At 40.6% G+C, this 24,351-nt stretch overlaps 1 protein-coding gene and 1 pseudogene across 5 annotated transcripts in view; one reads left to right on the top strand and one right to left on the bottom strand.

Moving 5' to 3' along the window:
• The window catches only part of NSUN6 (NOP2/Sun RNA methyltransferase 6), a 74,254-nt gene that overhangs the window by 35,979 nt on the left and 13,924 nt on the right, over positions 1-24,351 (top strand). For all 4 annotated transcript variants that reach the window (XM_082832906.1, XM_082832909.1, XM_082832908.1 and 1 more), the window contains one exon: positions 5,605-5,749. In XM_082832906.1, coding sequence (XP_082689032.1) covers positions 5,605-5,749 — 145 coding nt within the window. The remainder of the gene's footprint in view (positions 1-5,604; positions 5,750-24,351) is intronic.
• Positions 15,504-18,350, bottom strand: LOC309958335 (mortality factor 4-like protein 1; annotated as a pseudogene). The gene is made up of 2 exons: positions 17,810-18,350; positions 15,504-15,936 (listed from the first exon to the last, which is right to left on the bottom strand). The product of its transcript is annotated as a mortality factor 4-like protein 1 (transcript).

Genomic DNA, 24,351 nt, shown 5'->3' with positions numbered 1-24,351 from the left:
TGTGTGACTTACGGAGCATTGTACAGACATTCATAATCTGGTCGATTTCGATTCAACCAAAGAGAAGGCCGCTCAGTGATGTCATTCATCACATATTAAGTTCAGTAGACCATTGTCATTTGTGAAGACTATCTCAAGACCTTCTCGAATCCCAGATTTGCCTAATACATTTATGGAATAGAATTTTTCCCTCAAATGATTAAGTCTAAATGAAACGTTTAAGAGATCTTTTCACGTTCTTAATTACAGGACTTGACACTTTTTAAGCTATTCAAATAAATTCTACCACTGAAAGTTAACTTGGCAGCCCGTTATTAAAGTGTCCAAATATATATTGTTGATATATATGCAAATATAAAGATGATAATAAATATATTGGCTTGGCCAAAATGTTCGTTCCGGTTTCTCTGTAAGATGTTTTTGGCCAGCAGAATACATGCACACATACTGAACGTCTATATGTGTCTGTGTTCTTCTTGCCTTCGGGTTCATAAAAAGCATGATTTGGCTTAATTAGTAAAGCCTGCTTCATTGTCACAAAAGAGAAGTCTGTCCTTGGATAACTTTAGCTCAAATGTTACTGCTTTTCCTATGTATGCATATTTGCCGATGTGTTTTCTTGCATCGTGCGCTAGTTTTATCTGTGTTCAAAGCTGTGTGGCCTTGTAACCACTCTGTGCTTCAAATGAGATTCTTCAGCTTGAGAAGGATATGGCCAGTTGATGCTATCTTTCCCGTTTGTTTCAAATTCTGTAAAACCAAATGGTTCCTAAAATGTTTGCACATGCTAGTAGCTTCACCTACAGTATATTTCTTGATCTAGAGTCAGATTTTAATTGATGGACTGATTTAAAAAATATTGATTTATTCTTACTGTGTGCCAAGTACTGGCGTACAGCAATAAACCGTAGTGACCACAGTTTCCTTCTTCATGGAGCTTACGTTGCAGTAAAAGGACACAGATGAGAAACAAATGAGTGAGTAAAAGACAAGGCATATATAACTGTGGGAGGGCTATGGGATTGGGAACACTGGGGAAGGGAGAGTGAGTTGGCAGTGGGTGGCGAGGGAGAAGCCCACGGGGAAGGTGGCATTTAGGGAAGACTTACAGGTGGGAAGAATGTACCAGCGAGAGGAGACGTAAGTGCAAACGCTCAGGCTGGACGCTGCCCGACTTGCTGGGGAAACCAGGGTCGGGGGAGGGACCGTGGTAGTTTTGCGGCATAGAATAAGTGAGGAGCAGGGTGGGGGTGGGGGACGAGATCAGAGAGTGGGGGCCGGGGCATGGGCGGAGCAGCTTAGCAGGCTCTTCCGGGACTTCACGTCCGCTCCAGCGATGGGACGTCCTTGGAGGTTTGGGGCAGAAGAGCGACATAAGCTTGCGTGCTCCTTACCTTGGCCGCGGCGTTGCCAGCGGCGGAAGCAGAGAGACCGCTTAGGAGACAGCAGTTCAGGGGCGTCATGGAGGTGGTAAGAAGTTGGTCGGATTCTGGGTGTGTTTCGAAGCTGGGGCTGTTAACAAAGAGTTGTTGGTGGGTTGGACGTGGGTTGTGAAAATGAGAGGCCAGCGCAGCGTGACTCCTTGGGTGTTTGGCCAGAGGACCTGGAAGGATGGAGCAGCCGGGTCGGGAGGGGCACGTTTTGCAGGGAGAGATCAGCCGTTTAGTTTGGGTTATACTGCAGTGCGGTCCCATTAGACAGCCAGGAGGTGGCGTGGAGCAGGCAGTGGGGTAGTTGAGTCCAGGGTGCAGGAGAGAGGTCGGGACTGGAAATGGAGGTCTGGAAGTCATCAACACGTGGATAAAATGCGAGGCCGTGACGCTGATGCGGGCAGGAGAAGTAGGGGAGGCCGGAAGGCGAGCCTTGGGGCTGCGGTGCGCCGACGCTCGGGGCTCGGGGAACCAGGAGGAACGGCCACCGACGCGGCAGGGCCACAGAGGCCCGTGATGCCCTGGGCGCCGCGCCAGGAAGGGGTCGAAAGGGGACGGAGCAAGCAGCTGGGTGAAACGTCCCGGCGGGGCCAGTGAGGTGAGGCCCGAGAACCCCCTCCCCGTGGACTCATCACCTCGTGGGTGATGGCGGTGAGTGGAAACGCCTGCTTGGATGGAAAATGAGAGGAAGCGAAGAAAGTGAATCAGGACCACTCCTTTGCGGGGGCAGGGCCCGTTTTTACCGGAGGGCAGAGAAATGGGGCAGCGCTTGGAGGGTGGACTCAGGGAGCCCTTTTTTTAAGATGAGGGAAATAGCAGTGCATGCTGATGGAGAAGAGCGATTAGAAGGGGAAATTGGTTACCCCCGAGGGAACGGGAAAATGGCTGGAACAGGATCTTGGGGTAGGTGAAATGGGACAGGATTTGATGCACAGTGGCTTTAGATGGTGGCATGAGACAGTTTATCCGTGGAAGTAGGAGGTAGGGCCGAGGATATGGGCAGAGGTGTTGGTGGACTGGTACACGTGGTGGGAGACTGGGAGTTGGCTTCTGGTTGTTCCAGTTTTCTCTGAAAAGGAAGCAGGGTCTTCAGAGGGGAATGGGGATGGGGAAGGGGAAGGGCAAGGCAGGGGGTCAGGGGTTTGAGAAGACAGGAAGTGTCGATCTAGGATAAGGAGTGAGAATGGCCTACGGATGCATCATGAGAATTCAATTGTGCGCCAGGGCCCCATGAGTACAGCAGTCATGGATTTAGAGTGAGATGAGTTGGGCTAGTGATGTGCTCTTTGGCTGCGTCGGGGGGGATAGACAGGAGGTTGGTGAAGGCCTGGGTTCAATCACAGCTGAGCTTTTGTCCCTTGGATGTGCGAGAGACAGACGCACGTGAGTTGAGGATGTATATAAGGGAGTGTATGTAACGTGCCGTAGAATCTCAGCTGGGGAAGAGCAGAGCAAGGACACAAGAATAGTGAGGGCCGTGTGTCCGTTGTCACTTTTCTAATTTAGCTCAGATTTATACAGCAGTAAAAATGCTTATGTGCCTAGGAAACTCAGCGGTTTTCTTCCTAGTACTAATTTATAGATAAGAAACAATTACCTACTGAGGTAAGACTTTCTGGCATGGAAACCTCCATGAGGCTGATTTAGCAAAAGCCTTTCTGCTCCAGCTAATTTGCCTGATAAAAGATACAGTATTTCCCACTCTCGCAAGTGCCAGATGTTGGACTTTTATCAGGTGATACATTTTTGATCTATATTTGATGACGCTTAGGACTGTCAAGGGATTTACAAGCAATCTTGCACAGAAAATAGTTGGAAATTGTACTATGTCAAGGATGAAATTATAACTTTTCCCTTTCATTAGTGCAGATAACTTTAATTTCCGAAGACTTCTGATGAAAGTTGTCATTTCTTACACATTCATATTGGACACTATTAGAATTTCTGAAACATTCACAATGTCACAAATGGGGATAAAAATATATAAATATAAAATTTTATATTTTCAGTAAATACGCTGAAGGCCTAAACCTGTCATCTCTGCACTATAAATGTGTGTGTGTAAAATCCATACACTGTCTGTATGCTCTTCGCATATACATAGACACTTGCAGTAGCACTGATATAACCTCAATGAGCAGCCTTCAATCTAAGAAAGATCTCCAATAGAAAAAGGTATTTGTCGTTTAAATATCGTGGAATTGATATCCGTGGTTCATTAGAGGAGATACACTTGCCTATTGACTTACACTACTCTTTGTCAAAAAAGAATTTAAGGAGGTAACAGTAAAAAAAAAACAACAAAAAAACTCTTTAGGGAAAAAATGCATTAAATACCACCAGTGTGTAAAATGAACACAAAACAGAAGGGTTCATTTTATGGAATTGTGGTATTTAATGCAAATCATTTTTCAGTTTTCCTGAAAGCTCAAATGTAAAGATTATATGCTTTGAGGAAGTGATAATTATCCCCCTCACTTACGGTATGATATTTATTGTGTTTGCTTAAAAGTATATTCACTCAGAGGTATTTTCTGCTCTCCAGTAAGAAGTCTTTCCAAAGAGAGGCTGGGTATTAGAGGTGTGTGCATTCTCTGCTGGTTTCATAACGCGGTGTGAAAACAACACAGCCTCGGTGGCCCTGCATCCCCTCCGGAGTCTGGGATTCAGTCGATGGCCGCCAGCCTGACTGTGGCACCTGGTCCCTGTGGGGTGGCCGGAGTTTCTCATGGCCTTGGCTGGGCTCACTCACTTGGGTTAGGCTCAGGTCGGCTCAGCTGAGGCCACTGGAATGTCTTGCCTCTGGTCCCTGCATCTCTTGCCCTCCTGTGGGACTAGGGCACTAGCACAGCAGAGCGCAGTAGCTGAGGGTCAGCAGTGGCAGAGGACAAAGCAGAGCAAGGCCAGCGTTCCGCATCTCTCCTTGCATCACTCCTACTGTCATCCCATCAGCCAGTGCAAACCAGGTGGCCGAGCCTGACTCTGACCAGCCGGGTGTTGCAAGGTCAACGGCAGAGGGTGGGGATACATGGAGACTTGAAGAATTGGGGCCATTTAGGCAATCTCGCAGCGGGCCAGCACCCAGGAACCTGAACAGAAATATTTGAGCCAGAATTGAATCCCAGATTTTGTTAATACTTTCAATTTGTCATTGTTGATTTTTTTTGTTTGTAGTTAAGCAGAATTTTGTATAAGTGAGGCTTCCAGTCTTGTACTTTTGTAAGAGCAACCTTCGGCCAGTGCAGTTTCTCCTTCACTGTAGTTGCAGTGGAACCTTATTCTGGTGGGTTTTGCCTACTTTTCCAGTTCAGCTCACTTGAAATGGTTTCCCTGTCCGTCGAGGTATTAACTGGAACTATGCCGGCCGCTAAACCTAGTGTCACATTCAAGAACACAATCAGCAAATCTTCAGTATTGTAGTCTATGCCGTCAATGCGTATGTCACAACAAGGATGAACAAAAGCAAAAAAAAATACACTGAAACGTTTACATCACCATCTCTGCAGAACATTTCATAGTATGTTTTAAAATACCATGTGACTATCACAACTCATTCACAAAACTGTAGCCTCTTGTCTTTATTGACTTTGACTTAATCAAAGTGTTCCCATGTAAAATTATTTTTGAACTACTACCAGTGCAGAACATTTGCTGTGATATACAGGCTTCTATTTTTCTGTCTTTAGTTGTCAGAATTCACGTGAATTTTGTTACATGTATGTATCTCAGAAAGTATTGGGATGAGGATTGATTTTTTACAAGTAACATTCATCTGTATCTCAGAGGACCAGAAGGCAAATGTCTCAGAACGTTAGTTGATGCTCTTCCAGAGGTGAGCAAGGCACATCAAATTGGCTATTTTTTAATATTTATCTCAAATGGGTATTTTAAAGTTTTTTTAGAAGATTGCAAAGGCTGCTTTTGCTTTTGAGTTTTGCGGATTAAAAGTAGATGGGTATTATAAGAAAATTATCTGGCAAGATTGTGTTCTTTAAAAGGTAGGACTTAAGTATTGGATGTAAATTTGATATTCATTTGGATGATGACTTCAGCTTTAAAACTAGGGATAGGAGGAAAGTGGGGAAGACTATAATTGTCCGTTTTTCTCATTATTAATAACTTTCATGACTGCTTTGGATTTTCACTTTTTTATGTGTTTGTTTTGTTTTTTTAGGGAGAAGTGATAGCACTGGATAAAATATCCAACAAAGTAGAAAAAATAAAGCAGAATGCGTTATTGTTAGGGCTAAATTCCATCAGGGCATTTTGCTTCGATGGAACAAAGGCCCTTAAACTTGATATGGTTAAGGACACAGATGGTGAGTTAAATTTTATCTTTTCAAGGCTTTTATAATTGGCTTTACAAACAGATTGTCAGATTTTGCTACCTATGTTCTAGCCCCTAAATATCCATAGGGCCTTGGCATGGATCTAAGGTATTTTGCTGTAATAGATGTCTTCTTGCTTTTCATCTCGTCTTTGAATATCAAGTTTTTAATACAGAATCAAACCTCCAAGACTTGGTCAAACTCTTTGTTCTTAACCTATTTATTTTTTTATTGAAGTATAGTTGATTTACAGTGTTGTTAATTTCTGCTGTACAACAAAGTGATTCAATTATACATATATATACATTTTTTTAAAATATTCTTTTCCATTATGGTTTACCACAGGATACTGAATATAGTTCTTTGTGCTATACAGTAGGATCTTGTTGTTTATCCATTCTATATATAAAAGCTTACATATACTAACCCCAATCTCCCACTCCATCCCTCCCCCAGCCCCTCCCCTTTGGCAACCACAAGTCTGTTCTCCATGTCCGTGAGTCTGTTTTGTAGATAGGTTCATTTGTGTCATATTTTAGATTCCACATTTAAGTGATATTATATGGTATTTGCTTTCTGACTTATTTCACTTAGTATGATAATCTCTAGTTGCATCCATGTTGCTGCAAATGGCATTGTTTCATTCTTTTTCTATGGCTGAATAGTATTCCATTGTATATATGTACCACATCTTCTTTATCCATTCCTCTCTCAGTGGACATTTAGGTTGTTTCCATGTGTTGGCTATTGTGAATAGTGCTGCTAGGAACATAGGGGTGCGTGTATCTCTTTGGATTAGAGTTTGCTCTGGATATATGCCCAGGGGTGGAATTGCTGGATCATATGGTGGCTCTATTTTTAGGTTTCTGAGGGATCTCCATACTGTTCTCCACAGTGGCTGTACCAATTTACGTTTCCGCCAACTGTGTAGGAGGGTTCTCTTTTCTCCATATCCTCTCCAGCATTTGTTATTTGTAGAGGTTTTAATGATGGCCATTCTGACTGGTGTGAGGTGGTACCTCATTGTAGTTTTGATTTGCATTTCTCTAATAGTTTAGCAATGTTGAACATCTTTTCATATGCCTACTGTCCATTTGTATTTCCTCTTTGGAGAAATGTCTATTTAGGTCTTCTGCCCATTTTTCGATTGGGTTGTTTGTTTTCTTTTTGTTGTTGAGTTGTTTGAGCTGTTTGTATAATTTGGAAATTAAACCCTTGTTGGTTGCATCATTTGCAAATATTTTCGCCCATTCTGTAGGTTGTCTTTTCGTTTTGTTGATTGATTGTTTCCTTTGCTGTGCAAAAGCTTGTAAGTTTGATTAAGTCCCATTTGTTTATTTTTGTTTTTATTTCTGTCACCTTGGGAGACTGACCAAAGGAAACATTGGTATGACTTATGTCAGAGAATGTTTTGCCTATGATCTTTTCTAGGAGTTTTATGGTGTCATGTCTTATGTTTAAGTCTTCAAGCCATTTTGAGTTTATTTTTTGAGTATGATGTGAGGGAGTGTTCTAACTTCACTGATTTACATGTGGCTGTCTAACTTTCCCAGCACCACTTGCTGAAGACTGTCTTTTTCCCATTGTATATTCTTGCCTCATTTGTCTGTGTGATTGACCGTAGTTGTGTGGGTTTATTTCTGGGCTCTCTGTTCTGTTTCATTGATCCATATGTCTGTTTTTTTGTGCCAATACCATGCTGTTTTGATTACTGTAGCTTTGTAGTATTGTCTGAAGTCTGGAAGGGTTATGCCTTCTGCTTTGTTCTTTTTCTTCAGGATTGCTTTGGCAATTCTGGGTCTTTGATGGTTCCATATGAATTTTAGGATTATTTGTTCTAGTTCTGTGAAAAATGTCATGAGTAATTTGATAGGGATCCCATTAAATCTGTAGATTGCTTTGGGTAGTATGACCTTTTTTTTTTTTGCGGTACGCGGGCCTCTCACTGTTGTGGCCTCTCCCGCTGCGGAGCACAGGCTCCGGACGCGCAGGCTCAGCGGCCATGGCTCACGGGCCCAGCCGCTCCGTGGCATGTGGGATCCTCCTGGACCGGGGCATGAACCCGCGTCCCCTGCATCGGCAGGCGGACTCCCAACCACTGCGCCACCAGGGAAGCCCCAGTTTCCTTTTTTAATGTTTTATAGTTCTCAGTGTATAAGTCTTTTACCTCCTTGGTCAGGTTTATTTAGTATTTTATTTTTGGGGGTGTGATTTTGAAAGGTATTGGTTTTTTGTTTGTTTGTTTTTACATTCCCTTTCTGCTATTTCGTTGTTAGTGTAAAGAAATACAGCTGATTTCTGTATGTTAATCTTTTATCCTGCTAACTTCTTGAATTTGTTTATCAGTTCTAGTAGTTTTTGTGTGGCGTTTTTAGGGTTTTCTGTATATAGAATCATGTCATTTGCATATAATGACAGTTTTATCTCTTCCGTCCTAATTTGGATACCTTTTATTTCGTTTTCTTGTCTGATTGCTGTGGCTAAGACTTTCAATACTATGTTAAACAGAAGTGGTGAGAGTGGGCATCCTTGTCCTGTTCCAGATTTTAGTGGGAAGGCTGTCAGCTTTTCACTGTTGAGTATTATATTAGCTGTGGGTTTGTCATAAATAGCTTTTATTATGTTGAGATATGTTCCCTCTGTACCCACTTTGGTAAGAGCTTTTATCATGAATGCATGTTGAATTTTGTTAGATGCTTTTTCTGCATGTATTGAAATGATCATGTGGTTTTTGTTTTTTCTGTTGTTGATGTGGTGTATCACATTGATTTGCGTATGTTGGACCATCCTTGTGAACTTGGGATGAATCCCATTTGGTCGTGGTGTTTGATCTTTTTTATGTGTTGTTGGATTCAGTTTGGTAATATTTTGTTGAGAATTTTTGCATCTATATTCATCAAAGATATTGGCCTGTAATTTTCTTTTTTAGTGGTTTTCATATCAGGGTGATGGTGGCTTCATAGAATGTCTTTGGGAGTGTTCCCTCTTCTGCAATTTTTTGGAAGAGTTGGAGAAGGATCGGTAAGAGTTCTTCTTTGTATGTTTGGTAGAATTCACCTATGAAGCCATCTGGTCCTGGACTTTTCTTTGTAGGCAGTTTTAAAATTACAGATTCTATTGATATTTCACTTCTAGTGATCAGTCTGTTCAAATTATCTTTTCTTGATTCAGTTTTGGTGGACTGAATGTTTCTAGAAAGTTGTCCATTTCTTCTAGGTTGTTGAATTTGTTGGCATATAATTGTTCATAGTATTCCCTTATTTTTTTTGTATTTCTATAGTGTTGGTTGTTATGTCCCTTTTTCATTTCTTATTTAGTTTATTTGGGTTCTCTCTCTTTCCTTCTTGGTGAGCCTGGCCAGAGGTTTGTCAATCTTGTTTATTACCCTTTCAAAGAACCCGCTCTTGGTTTTACTGATTTTTTTTTTTCTATTGTTTTAAATCTCTGTTTATTTCCCCTCTGATCTTTATTATTTCCTTCCTAATGCTGACTTTAGGTTTTGTTTGTTCTTTTTCCAATTCTTTTAAGTGTTAACCTATTTGTTTTAGTTTCATATTACAGCTCAGAAAGCTGAGATTTGAGACAAACCTTTCAGTTTTATGATTCTTCATTTTTCTTGAGGAATTGGGGATATAGAGCCGGCAGGGAAAAACTGCCACATATCTTGTTTTGGAATAAAATAATACAGTAGTTAAATTGCTCTATTTCTCTCTCTTTGTCTCTATTTTGATTTGGTTTCATAAAGTATTCGAGAAACTTGCATATTTTAATGAAGTAATTGGCTTTAGTTTCTCTAGAATGTTCACTGATTAAAGATGCTATTTGATTCATGATGACTTTTTAAAAAATTAACTTTTTTTTAATTTTCTTTTATATTGGAGTATATTTGTGTGTTTTTTTTGTTTTTTTTTTTTTTTGCGGTACGCGGGCCTCTCACCGTTGTGGCCTCTCCCATTGCGGAGCACAGGCTTCAGATGCGCAGGCTCAGAGGCCATGGCTCACGGGCCTAGCCGCTCCATGGCATGTGGGATCTTCCCGGACCCGGGCACAAACCTGTGTCCCCTGCATCGGCAGGCGGACTCTCAACCACTGCGCCACCAGGGAAGCCCCTATATTGGAGTATATTTGATTTACAATGTTGTGTTAGTTTCAGGTGTACAGCAAAGTGATTTAGTTATACATACACATGTATTTATTCTTTTCCAGGATTCATGATGACTTTTAAAATGCCTGCTACATCAGTAGTAATGTGAAAATCCACATACCTTTAAGAAATTATTTTGTAACTTCTGCCTAATATGTAGTAAGTCACACGTGATTAAGAAGCCAAAACAAATGAAGCACATGGAATACTTGCCAGAAAAACAGGGACTATCCTGAAGAAGAGTGGGAGCAGGTCGGGTTGAATTGCCTAATTACATGACAACAGTGTGTCATGGTCAGTGGCTTGTCAGCCCTGAAGTGTTAGCCAGGGGTTTGCAGTTTATATCAGTGTGTAGGCTAGGGGGCTGTACCAGAGAGACCCAAAATACAGTGACTTAGAAAAGATAGAAGCCTTTTTTGGTTTTCTTGTTTATTTTTGTCTCACCGAAAAGTTAAAGAGGTGGACATCCAATGCTGGGAGCTTCATCTCTGGGTCCAAGACAGCTGTTCCAGTTTTTATCCCAGGGGGTAGGAAGGGACTGGGAGATGCACAAGACCTGGAAGTGGGGTGCTGGCCACAACTTAGTTGTTTGATCAACTTAGCTGCAAGGGGGGCTGGAAAACGTAGTCTTCAGCTGTGTTGCCATGTGCCCAGTTCACACCATTTCTATAGAAGAAGAGGATAATTGTTATTGAAGAACAAATAGCAGTCTGCCAAAAGCTTTGTACTATTAAAAGTGGAGATGGGGCTTCCCTGGTGGTGCGGTGGCTGAGAGTCCGCCTGCTGATGCAGGGGACGCGGGTTCGTGCCCCGGTCCGGGAGGATCCCACATGCTGCGGAGCGGCTGGGCCCGTGAGCCATGGCCACTGAGCCTGTGCGTCCAGAGCCTGTGCTCCGCAGTGGGAGAGGCCACAGCAGTGAGAGGCCCGCGTACCGCAAAAACAAAAACACAAAACAAAACAACAAAAAAAAGTGGAGATAGTGACTGTTTCCATTTTTTTGTTTTATTCATCGGTAAAATTTTTCTTCCCCCTTTAAAGTAAGTAAAAGAGCTTGAAAGCCTCTGAGTGGGTAAGTGAGATGCATAGTATAAGGTGCAAGGAGTGACCCAGTAACTGTGTGCTAGCATCATGCTATGTGGTAGTTTTCCTACACAGTTTGTTCTGGTTATGTTCTGTTGTTATCCACATCGTGCCACCACTTAGTGATGAAAACCACAGTAATCATTTCATTATTATCCTTCACAATTCTGGGGGCTGACCAGACCCTCAGATAGATGGTTCTTACTTGCAGTATCTCGTGCAGTTGTGGTCATGTGGTAGTGTAGGGAGATGTCATCTTGAAGGTGCTCTCTTTCACATACACATCGGGAGGATGATGGTGGCTCTCAGCTGAGACCTCTCCACGTGTCCTGGATACTCTCAGTGTGTTGGTTGGGTGGGTTTCGAGGGCGAATGTTGGAATAGCCCCAGGCAGCAGCCATGTCCCCATTTATGACCTATTCCAGAAGTCACTTAGCATCGAGTCTGCTGTTGCCCAGAATAAATGAGAAGGAATATTACATCCCACCTCTTGTGTCACTGTGGTGAGTGTCAGTGTCAGATTGTAAGAATGTATGGAATGGACGATATTGTGGCAGCCATCTTTGGGAAGTATAATTGCTTTCACAGCCGTAAAGTATTTTTATTAAAAAAGAAATTATTTATTTGGCTGCGCCGGGTCTTTAGTTTCGGTGCGCCCGGTCTTTAGTTGTGGTACGCAGGATCTTTAGTTGCGGTGTGTGGGATCTTTGGTTGTGGCATGCGGGATCTTAGTTGCGACATGCGGGATCTGACCAGAGTTCGAACTCAGGCCCCCTGCCTTGGAAGCATGGAGTCTTAACTGCTGGACCACTGGGGAAGTCCCAGATTATTTTTATTTTTAGTCGTACATTTTTATATGCATAATGGATTGTTAGCTGAACACAGGAAGGATAAGGAATACTGACTTGAAAATGCAAGAGTGTAAAAGTAGTAATGATTCTGCAAATTTACATCAAGGTGATTTTCACCAGTTCTATAGATTGCAGTAAATATGATTAAAATTCTTATATAGCATTTTAAGGTGATTTCAGTACTACAGAAAATCTAAAAAGAGAACAGAATGAGCTGTTATGTTCAGTTGGGCTATTATTTATTAGGAATAGAGGGTATCCATGTCTGTAATGTTTCAGTTACTTATAAGGGGCAGCCTGAATCCAGTCTTGTCCCTCAGAAGGAAACAAGTTGTTTTCTAGTACCTAATGTAAGTATTCCAAACGTCAGTCCTTGGCAGTTTTTGTTTATTTTTGATGCTGAGGCAAACGTTTGTAATATTTAACGTTTTTGAAAAATTACTCTTTTTCTTTCGTAATTTTAAATTATGTCAACCTATATCATTTGTTAAATGGGAGAAAAATTTTTTTTTCTTCATATTCAAGGATGAGTAATGTTCTAGTGTATGGATAATACCACATTTTATTTATTCATTCATCAGTTGATGGACATTTGGGTTCTTTCCCTTTTTTGTCTGTTATGAACAATGTTGCTATGAACATTTGTGTATAAGTTTTTGTGTGTTTTATCTCTTGAGTATATACCTAGAATTGGGATTGCTGGATCATATGGTAACCCTATGTTTAACCTTTAACAGAATTGTCAGACTGTTTTACAAAGCAGTTTGCAGCATTTTTCATTCCACTAGCAATGTACTGAGGGTTCATATTTCTCCATATCCTCACCAGCACTTAATAGCTGGCTCTTTGATTATTGATTGCTATCTTGGTAAGTGTGAAGTGGGATCTCATGGTGGTTTTCATTTTTATTTACTAGAAGCAGATTTCCCAGATGGCTAATAATGTTAATCATCTTTTCATGCGTTTATTGACCATTTTACATCTACTTGTCCATTCAGATCCTTTGCCCATATTTTAATTGGGTTGTGTTTTTATTATCAGGTTGTAAGTGTTCTTTATATAATCTAGCTATAAGTCCCTTATTAGATATATAATTTTCACATAGTTTATACCATCTTGTCAGTTGTCCATTTACTTTATTGATGATGTCATTTGAAGCACAGAGGTTTTCAAGGATGTCCATTTTATCTATTTTATCTTTTATTGCTTGTACTTTTGGTGTCAGATTCTAAGAGTTTTGTAGTATGACCTCTTACATATAGATGTAGAATTCGTTTTGAATTAATTTTTGTATATGGTGTGAGAAAAGAATCCAACTTTATTCTTTTTCATGAAGATATCCAGTTGCCCCAGCATGATCTGTTGAAAAGACTATTTTGCTCCATTGAATTGTCTTGGTACACTTTTCGAAAATCAGTTGACTGGCAATGTAAGGGTTCATTTCTGGACTCTCAGTTCTCTTGCATTGATTGATATTTCTGTCCTTAAGCTGATAACACTGCCTTAATTACAATAGATTTGTAGTAAATTTTCATTTGCAGATAGAGATAGGTCAGTTTTTTCTTTGCTAACCTGGATGCCTTTTGTTTCATTTTGTTGCCTAATTGCCCTTGCTAGAACCTTAGTACAGTGTTGAATAGAAGTGGTAACAGAGAACATCCATGTCTGATGTTCCTGATTACTCTCTTTTCAAGTGGCTTAGAACTGTAGGTTTGTTATAGATAGCCTTTACCAGGTTGAGAAGTTACACGACTCTTTCTAGTTTGTTGTATATTTTAGATCATGAAATGGTGTTGGATTTTGCCAAGTGCTTCTTCTGTCTTATTCAGATGATCATGTGGTTTCAGATTTGGAATCCACCTCGCATTCCTGAGGTAAATGCCACTTGGTCACAGTGTATAATGCTGTTTGTCTGTTGGTGGATTACACTTGCTTGGGTTTTATTGAGGATATTTTTTCCATATTTGTAAGAGATACTGGTCTGTGGTCTTCATTCTTGTGATATCTTTGTTGGGTTTTGGTTTCAGAGTAAGACTGGTCTCATAGACTGAGTTGGAAATTGTTCTTTTCTCTTATGTTTCTGAAAGAATTTGTGAAGACTTGGTATTATTTAAAAGTTTGGTGGATTCATCAGTGAAGTCAGCTGGGCCTGGGTTTTTTTTTGTGGGATTTAAAAAAGTTACTAATTCAGTCTCTTTACTTACTATAGGTTTATTCAGATTTTCTCTTTCTTCTTGTATCAATTTTGATAGTTTGTATCTTTCTAGTAACTTGTCCATTTCATTTATCTATACAGTTTATAGTGTTCCTTTATAATCACTTTTCTTTTCTTTCTGTAAGATCAGTAGCAATATCTCCCGTTAATTACTGATTTTAGTATTTTGAGTCTTCTCTCTTGGTCAGTCTAATTAGAGTTTTGTCAATGTTGTTGATTTTTTTCAAAGAACCAATTTTCAGCTTTGTTGATTCTTGTTTTTCTTTACTCTGTTTCATTAATTTCTGCTCTAATTTTTTTATTTAAAATTTTCAATTTTATGTTGGACTCTAGTTGATTTACAATGTTGTATTAGTTTCAGGTGTACCACAGAGTGTTTCAGTTACACATATATGTATATCTATTCTTTTCAAATTCTCTTCCCATTTAGGTTATTACAGAATATTGAGCAGAGTTCCCAGTGCTATACAGTAGGACCTTGTTGGTTATCTATTTTAAATATAGTCGTGTGTATATGTCAATCCCAATCTCCCAATTTATCCGTCCCCCAGCCTTTCCCCTTTGGTAACAGTAAGTTTGTTTTCGAAGTCTGTGAGTCTGTTTCTGTTTTGTAAATAACTTCATTTGTATCATTTTTTTTTTAGATTCCGCATATAAGTGATATCATATATTTGTCTTTCTCTGTCTGATGTACCTCACTTAATATGATAATATTCAGGTCCATCCATGTTGCTGCAAATGGCATTATTTCTTTATTTTTAATGGCTGAGTAATAGTCCATTGTATATATATACCACATCTTCTTTTTTCCTTAATTTAAAGAAAAAATTTATTGAAGATCTGAAAAACAATTTCTAAAAGATTGACTTTTCCGGAAAACTGTAGCTACACAATGCATTGTATCTATCATGTTAAAACCTGCATTGGACACAAATACAAAAGCCATGAAACAAGCCACCATTCTTCAACAATCTGAGCAAAGATGAAATGCCTAAGGAACAACATGGATGACTTGCAAAGGATGGGCTCTTTAGTTTAAGCACCATAAAAAAAGGGGGGGAAGCACAAATGGATGAGTGTTTTCAGTTATATACACTGAATTGAACCTTTGGCACTAGGAATCAGGGCATTTTGTCATATAGCATTAACACATTATAAAAATGTGTGGTGGCAAAGGAATAGAACCACCAGCATTCAAACGTAGCTTTGTCAACTAAGCAATAAAATACAGTATGTCTTTCTGTTGTCCATCATTGAATACACTGGTAGCAACTTTGAAATGAAAGAAAAGAAAAAAGCTGTAATTCCTTTCATTTTCTCTGTTTAAATATCAAACAGAAAACAAACATCGATTCTGTTATACACTAACATTTCCAAAGGACCTCATTTGTACAAGAGAAGGACTAAGAAACAAACATGCGTTTACAGACATCCAAACATGAGTATAAGCACCTCACACAGCTTTCTGATGATACTCAGGAAGAGACACTTGGTTAATCGCTGGCACTAAACAGAGTTGCAGAGTTCTTTGCCAGGTGTTTTAGGAAATCATGAAGATAATTCAGTAATAAAGCAAGGCTCTTCTCATCCAGAGGTGTATGGGCCAACATTGCTCCAATTTGTACAGATAATCACAGTAGATGTGGCGCTCCATGCATGTGGGACATGGGCGTCATCAGGGTGATCTGCGAGGATTTCAGCATACTGTGGTCTCTCATGTTTGCAGAGCAGCTGAGTGCCCAACATTACATTGAAGTGTTCCTTTATCCCTGCCACAACTTTATTAACAGCATACTCCTTGTTATCTGTGTTTCCTTGAGATTTCTTGGAATTTGCGTAATCCACTAGAATGGAATCCACATTCTTTTTGGCAGGAAGATAAAGAGCTGTTTTTTTTTTTTACATCTTTATTGGAGTATAATCGCTTTACAATGGTGTGTTAGTTTCTGCTGTATAACAAAGTGAATCAGTTATACATATACATATGTTCCCATATCTCTTCCCTCTTGCGTCTCTCTCCCTCCCACCCTCCCTCTCCCACCCCTCTAGGTGGTCAGAAAGCACCGAGCTGCTCTCCCTGTGCTATGCGGCTGCTTCCCACTAGCTATCTATTTTACGTTCGGTAGTGTATCTATGTCCATGCCACTCTCTCGCTTTGTCACAGCTCACCCTTCCCCCTCCCCATATCCTCAAGTCCATTCTCTAGTAGGTCTGTGTCTTTATTCCTGTCTTACCCCTAGGTTCTTCATGACATTCTTTTTCTTAAATTCCATATATATGTGTTAGTATACGGTGTTTGTCTTTCTCTTTCTGACTTACTTCACTCTGTATGACAGACTCTAGGTCCATCGATCTCATTACAAATAGCTCAATTTTGTTTCTTTTTATGGCTGAGTAATATTCCATTGTATATATGTGCCACATCTTCTTTATCCATTCATCCGATGATGGACACTTAGGTTGTTTCCATCTCCGGGCTATTGTAAATAGAGCTGCAATGAACATTTTGGTACATGACTCTTTTTGCATTATGGTTTTCTCAGAGTATGTGCCCAGTAGTGGGATTGCTGGGTCATATGGTAGTTAGTTCTATTTGTAGTTTTTTAAGGAACCTCCATACTGTTTTTCACAGTGGCTGTACCAATTCCCATTCCCACCAGCAGTGCAAGAGTGTTCCCTTTTCTCCACACCCTCTCCAGCATTTATTGTTTCTAGATTTTTTGATGATGGCCATTCTGACTGGTGTCAGATGATATCTCATATCTAGGAATAAACCTACCTAAGGAGACAAAAGACCTGTATGCAGAAAATTATAAGACACTGATGAAAGAAATTAAAGATGATACAAATAGATGGAGAGATATACCATGTTCTTGGATTGGAAGAATCAACATTGTGAAAATAACTCTACTACCCAAAGCAATCTACAGATTCATTGCAATCCCTATCAAACTACCAGTGGCATTTTTCACAGAACTAGAACAAAAAATTTCACAGTTTGTATGGAAACACAAAAGACTCTGAATAGCCAAAGCAATCTTGAGAACGAAAAACGGAGCTGGAGGAATCAGGCTCCCAGACTTCAGACTATACTACAAAGCTACAGTAATCAAGACAGTATGGTACTGACACAAAAACAGATCAATGGAACAGGATAGAAAGCCCAGAGATAAACCCACGCACATATGGTCGCCTTATCTTTGATAAAGGAGGCAGGAATGTACAGTGGAGAAGGGACAGCCTCTTCAGTAAGTGGTGCTGGGAAGCTGGATAGGTACATGTAAAAGTATGAGATTAGGTCACTCCCTAACACCATATACAAAAATAAGCTCAAAATGGATTAAAGACCTAAATGTAAGGCCAGAAACTATCAAACTCTTAGAGGAAAACATAGGCAGAACACTCTATGACATAAATCACAGCAAAATCCTTTTTGACCCATCTCCTAGAGAAATGGAAATAAAAACAAAAATAAATAAATGGGACCTAATGAAACCTAAAAGCTTTTGCACAGCAAAGGAAACCATAAACAAGACCAAAAGACAACCCTCAGAGTGGGAGAAAATATTTGCAACTGAAGCAACTGACAAAGGATTAATCTCCAAAATTTACAAGCAGCTCATACAGCTCAATAACAAAAAAAAAAAACAACCCAATCCAAAAATGGGCAGAAGACCTAAATAGACATTTCTCCAAATAAGATATACAGATTGCCAACAAACACATAAAAGAATGCTCAACATCATTGATCATTAAAGAGCTGTTTTTGCTGGGTAGTTAAGTCCCAGTCATCAACAAGCCTCGGTTTTAGTTCTTCAGGAATCTTTACTGTAACTTCAGCTTGGTTTGTGAATGTTCCCTCATTGTCAACAGTAGGGTCTGCTTGGGCCCTTTTCTTGTAGGAGGCTGAGGTTGTCTCACTGGTGCTACCACCATCTCCATTTCCAGGTGTTTTCTGTTTGTTCTTTTTTGTTTTCACTTCAGCATTTTTCTGTTGCAGACCAGAAGTCTTCTTTCCAGGGGCAGCCCCTCTCATCTTCCCCTCTGCATACTGCTCCTGATTGGCTTTTTGAAGTTCTCGTTGCTTGGTGTAGATTGGTGTCCACGTATTTGAGTACTCTGCTTTCTGGAACTCATTCATCTCAATTTTTATTCCAACTACTGTAATGTGTAAAGTATTACACGTGTTTATCCTTTATGGCCACCTTTACACACTTTGCTTCATAAAGAAGAGGCCCGTGGAAGCACAGCACTCTCTCACCCTCCTGGAATTGAGGCTTCGGGTCCTGCTTCAGTGCCATTTATAAGTGATCGCTGCTGCCTCCTTCTCCCGCCATCCCCGACTGCTGCCCCTACTCTTGACCCCGCCCAACCCTGTGTCAGACGCGCCGTCAGGCACTGCCAACTCTACATCCTGGGCCCTACCACATCTTCTTTATCCATTCTTCTGTCGATGAACATTTAGGTTGCTTCCATGTCTTGGCGATTGTAAGCAGTGCTGCAGTGAACACTGGGGTGCGTGTATCCTTTTGAACCATGTTTTTGTCTGGATATATGCCCAGTAGTGAGATTGCTGGATCATATGGTAGTTTTCTTTTTAGTTTTTTAAGAAACCTCCATACTGTTCTCCATAGTGGTTGTACCAGTTTACTTCGCACCAACAGTGTTGGAGGGTTCCCTTTGCTTCACACCCTCTCCGGCATTTGTAGACTTTAAAAAAATTTATTTATTTATTTATTTGGTTGTGCCAGGTCTTAGTTGTGGCACGTGGGCTCCTTAGTTGTGGCATGTGAACTCTTAGTTGCGTCATGCATATGGGATCTAGTTCCCTGACCTGGGATCCAACCTGGGCCCCCTGCATTGGGAGCATGGAGTGTTAACCACTGGGCCACCAGGGAAGTCCCTGTTTGTAGACTTTGATCATGGCCATTCTGACTGGTGTGAGGTGATAACTCGTTGTAGTTTTGATTTGCATTTCTCTGATAATTACTGATGTTGAGCATCTTTTCATGTGCTTTTTGGCCATCTGTATGTCTTTGGAGAAATGTCTATTTAGATCTTGTGCCCATTTTTTGATTGGGTTGTTTGTTTTTTTGCCATAGAGCTGCATGAGCTGTTTCTATATTTTGGAGATTAATCCCTGTCGGTCACATCATTTACAAATATTTTCTCCCATTCTGTGGGTTATCTTTTCATTTTGTTGATGGTTTCCTTTGCTGTGCAGAAGCTTTTGAATTTAATTAGGTCACATTTGTTTGTTTTTGTTTTTATTTCTATTACTCTAGGAGATGGATCAAAAAAGATACTGCTTGAATTTATGTCAAAGAGTATTCTTACTATGTTTGCCTCCAAGAGTTTTATAGTATCCAGTGTTACATTTAGGTCTTTAACTCATTTTGAATTTATTTTTGTGCATGGTGTTAGAAAATGTTCTAATTTCATTTTTTACATGTAAGCTGTCCAGTTTTCCCAGCACCATTTATTGAAGACACTGTCTTTTCTCCATTGTATAGTCTTGCCTCCTTTGTTGTAGATTAATTGATCATAGGTGCATGGGTTTATTTCTGGACTTCCCGTCTTGTTCCGTTGATCTGTATTTCTGTTTTTGTGCCAGTTCCATACTGTTTTGATTACTGTAGCTTTGTAGTATAGTGTGAAGTCAGGGAGTCTGATTCTTCCAGCTTTGTTTTTCTTTCTCAAGATTGCTTTGGCTATTCAGATATTTTTGTGTCTCCATAGAAATTTAAAATCTTTTTGTTTTTAGTTCTGTGAAAAATGCCATTGGTAATTGGATAGGGATTGCATTGCATCTGTAGATTGCCTTGGGTTGTATAGTCATTCTGACAATATTGATTCTTCCAACCCAGGAATATGGTATATCTTTCCTCTGTTTGTGTCATCTTCGATTTCTTTCATCAGTTTTTCGTAGTTTTCAGAGTACAGGTCTTTGTCTCCTTAGGTAGGTTTATCCATAGGTATTTTATTCTTTTTGATGTGATGATAAATGGGATTGTTTCTTTAATTTCTGTTTTTGGACCTTTCATTGTTAGTGTATAGAAATGCAGCAGATTCTATGTTTTAATTTTGTATTCTGCAGCTTTACCGAATTCATTAATGAGCTCTAGTAGTTTTCTGGTAGTATCTTTAGGATTTTCTATGTATAGTATCATGTCATCTGCGAACAGTGACAGTTTTACTTCTTCTTTTCCAATTTGGATGCCTTCTATATCTTTTTCTTCTCTGATTGCTGTGGCTAGGACTTCCAAAACTATGTTCAATAAAAGTGGTGAGAGTGGACATCCTTGTCTTGTTCCTGATCTTACAGGAAGTGCTTTCAGCTTTCCATCATTGAGAATGTTTGCTGTGGATTTGTCATATACGGCCTTTATTATGTTGAAGTGAGTTCCCTCTATGCCCACTTTCTGGAGAGTTTTCATCATAAATGGGTGTTGAATTTTGTCAAAAGCTTTTTCTGCATCTATTGAGATGATCATATGGTTTTTATTTTTCACTTTGTTAATGTGGTGTATCACACTGATTGATTTACAGATGTTGAAGAATTCTTGCATCCCAGGGATAAATCCCGTTTGGTCATGGTGTGTGATCCTTTTAATGTATTGTTGGATTTGGTTTGCTAGTATATTTGTTGAGGATTTTTGCACCTATGTTCATCAGTGATATTGATCTGTAATTTTTTTTTTTTTTTTTTTTGGTGGTATTTTTGTCTGGTTTTAGTATCAGGGTGATGGTGGCCTCATAGAATGAGCTTGGGAGTGTTCCTTCCTCTGCAGTTTTTGCAATAGTTCCAGAAGGATAGGTGTTAACTCTTCTGTAAATGTTTGACAGAATTTGCCTGTGAATCCATCTGGTCCTCTACTTTTCTCTTTTTTTAAAATAAATAAATAGATTTATTTATTTATTTATCTTTATTTTTGGCTGCATTGGGTCTGTGTTGCTGTGCGTGGGCTTTCTCTAGTTGTGGTGAGCGGGCTTCAGTAGTTGCAGCACACGGGCTCAGTAGTTGTGGCTCGCAGGCTCTAGAGCGCAGGCTTAGTAGTTGTGGTGCATGGGCTTATTTGCTTAGTTGCTCCGCGGCATGTGGGATCTTCCTGCACCAGGGCTCGAACCCACGACCCCTGCATCGGCAGGCAGATTGTCAACCATTGCGCCACCAGGGAAGCCCCTCGACTTTTGTTTGTTGGGAGGTTTCAATCACAGTTTCAATTTCAGTACTTGTGATTGGTGTGTTCATATTTTCTATTTCTTCCTGGTTCAGTCTTGGGAGATTGTGTTTTTCTAAGAGTTTGTCCATTTCTTCTAGTTTGTCCATTTTATTGGCATATAGTTGATTGTAGTAGTCTCTTATGATCCTTTATATTTCTGTGGTGTCCATTTCAACTTCTCCTTTTTCATTTCTAAGTTTATTCATCTGAGCCCTCTCCCTTTTTTCTTGACAAGTCTGGCTAAAGATCTATTCTGCCATCTTGTCTCAACACCCCTCAAAAGTTGAAAAAAAAAAAGTGCTTGTTACTGGTTCTTGTTTCCTCATCTCTCAAGCTGAGAACCAGTTTCCAGTAGGGCCTTGAGCCCACTGGTCAGGGCTACATGGTTTCCCTAGCTGAGCTTTGAGGTGAGAGGGAAAATGCACCCTTCTTCACTCCTCTGTTCTCTTCCCCACAACGATTGTGGTGTGGGGTGATTGGCACTGGGGTTGGAGACACACCTTTGGAGCCCCTTTTACCCCTGAGAGCTGCAGGGCAAACTGAAGTGACTGAGGCCCTGGCGTCGGGGGAGCCTCTCTGCTCTAATTTTTATTATTTTTTTCCTCTGCTTCATTTTCAGTTTGCTCATCTTTTTTCACTGTCTTAAGAATGGAAGCCTAGGTTATTACTTTGAGGCTTTTCTTTTTTCTTTCTTCTTTTTTTTTTATTTTAATAAATTTATCTTTTTATTTTTGGCTGTGTTGGGTCTTCGTCGCTGTGCAGACTTTCTCTAGTTGCGGCGAGCGGGGGCTACTCTCCATTGCGGTGTGCAGGCTTCTCATTGCGGTGGCTTCTCTTGTTGCAGAGCATGGGCTCTAGGCAGGTGGGCTTCAGTAGTTGTGGCACACAGGCTCAGTAGTTGCAGTACGCGGGCTCTAGAGTGCAGGCCCAGTAGTTGTGGCGCACGGGCTTAGTTGCTCCATGGCATGCAAGATCTTCCCGGACCAGGACTCGAACCCATGTCCCCTGCATTGGCAGGTGGATTCTCAACCACTGCACCACCAGGGAAGTCCTGAGACTTTTCTTTTTAATGTAGGTATTTACAGCTGTAAATGTCCCTCTAAGCACTATTTCACTACTTCCCATAAGATTTGGTGCATTGTATTTTGTTTTCGTACACGTCACAGCATTTTAGGATTTACCTGTGATTTCTTTGCCCCACGGTTATTTAGGAGCATGTTTTTAAATTTCCACATACTTGGAATTTTCCAGATTTCTTTCTGTTATTAACTTCTGTTTTCATTCCATTTTGGTGAGAGAAGAAACGCTGTGTGAGTTTAAGCTTGTTCAGATTTAATCAGCTTTGTCTTATGGCCTTGCATATGGTTTGTCTCCACGTGCACTGCAGAGGAATATGCGTTCTGCTGTTACATAGTGTTTTCTATTAGGTCTAGTTGGTTTATAATGTTGAAGTGTTCTGTTTCCTGTTGGTCTTCTGCCTCTTTGTTCTTTTCATTAGTAGTAGTTCTGTTTTTAATTTTATGAGGAGCTTCCATACTGTTTTCCATAGTGGTTGCACCAGTTTACATTCCCACTGGCATTGCATGAGGGTTCCCTTTTCTCCACACCCTCTTCAACGCCTGTCATCTCTTGTCTTTTTGATGACCTGTGGTTTTGATGTGCATTTCCCTGATGATTAGTGCCGTTGGGCGTCTTGTCATGTGCCTGTTGGCCATCTGTCTGTCTCCTTTGGAAAAATGCCTGTTCAGGTTCTCTACCCGTTTTTTAATCAGGTGGTTTTGTTTTTTTGATATTGAGTTTTGTGAGTTCATTGTATACTTTGGGTATGGTATTAACCCTTATCAGGCAGATCATTTGCTACCGTTCTATAGATTGTCTTTTGGTTTTGTTGGTGGTTTCTTTCACTGCAAAAGCTTTTAGGTTTGATTAGGTGCCAGTTGTGTATTTTTGCTTTTGTTTTCCTTGCCTGAGGTGAAACAGAATTGCTAAGACTTCTGCAAAGGAGTGTGCTGCCTGTGTTTTCTTCTAGTTGGTGTATGGTTTCTGGTCTTACATTTAGGACTTTTGTTCATTTTGATTTTGTTTTTATATATGGTGTGAGAAAATGTTCTGACTTCATTCTTTTGCATATAGTTGTCCAGTTTTCCCCAAATCTCTTATTGAAGGCTGTCTTTTCCCCCGTTGTGTACTTTTGCTTCCCTTGCCATAGATTAATTGACTGTAAGTGTGTGGGTTTATTTCTGGGCTCTCCAGAAGTTCAGGGGCAAGGCTCCCTGGAGCTGGGGTTCAGAACTCTGAGGAGGGGGTTTTACCTAGCTGCTGTGCTACGCAGGGTCCAGCTTGAGAGAGGGGGCTCTGTCCACTTCATACGGATACTTAAGGGAAAAAGCTGGAAACTGTACCTGTCAAGGCGAAGGGCTGTTACTGGGCTTGTTTTTTTTTTTTTTTTTTGCGGTACGCGGGCCTCTCACTGTTGCGGCCTCTCCCGTTGCGGAGCACAGGCTCCGGACGCGCAGGCTCAGCGGCCATGGCTCACGGGCCCAGCCGCTCTGCGGCATGTGGGATCTTCCCGGACTGGGGCACGAACCCGTGTCCCCTGCATCGGCAGGCGGACTCGCAACCACTGCGTCACCAGGGAAGCCCTACTGGGCTTGTTTTGACAGAAACAGCAAGCCATCAGGAAGGATCAAGTCCTGTCCTCTACCCCTTTTATCTTTCATCCTCTTCCCACCCCCATCGCTTCTCTGCCTCCTGTTGGTGAATCTTGAAGCCAACAGGCAAAGGAGAATTGTAGTTCACAGAGTTCCCCCCTCAGCATCACACAGCAGAGTAGAGGTGGGTAAACTTGGAGCTCAGAAGAATATAGCTTAATAACTAGCATATTTGGAGCAGAACAGATAGTCCTTGAAATAGGTTCAAATGTATACTAAAATTTCGTATATGATAAAATTAGCATTGCAAACCTAGAGGGAAAAGTAAATTAATAAATGGCTCTAGGATGATTTTTTTGTTTGGAGGGCTGGGGGAAAGGTTTATACACAAAAGTAACTTTAGGATGGATTAAAGTTTACTGTCAAG

This window comes from Leucopleurus acutus (genome assembly GCF_964270905.1).
Source record: "Leucopleurus acutus genome assembly, chromosome: 1".
Classification (NCBI taxonomy): domain Eukaryota; kingdom Metazoa; phylum Chordata; class Mammalia; order Artiodactyla; family Delphinidae; genus Leucopleurus; species Leucopleurus acutus.
This window is presented reverse-complemented; position numbering and strand designations above follow the sequence as displayed.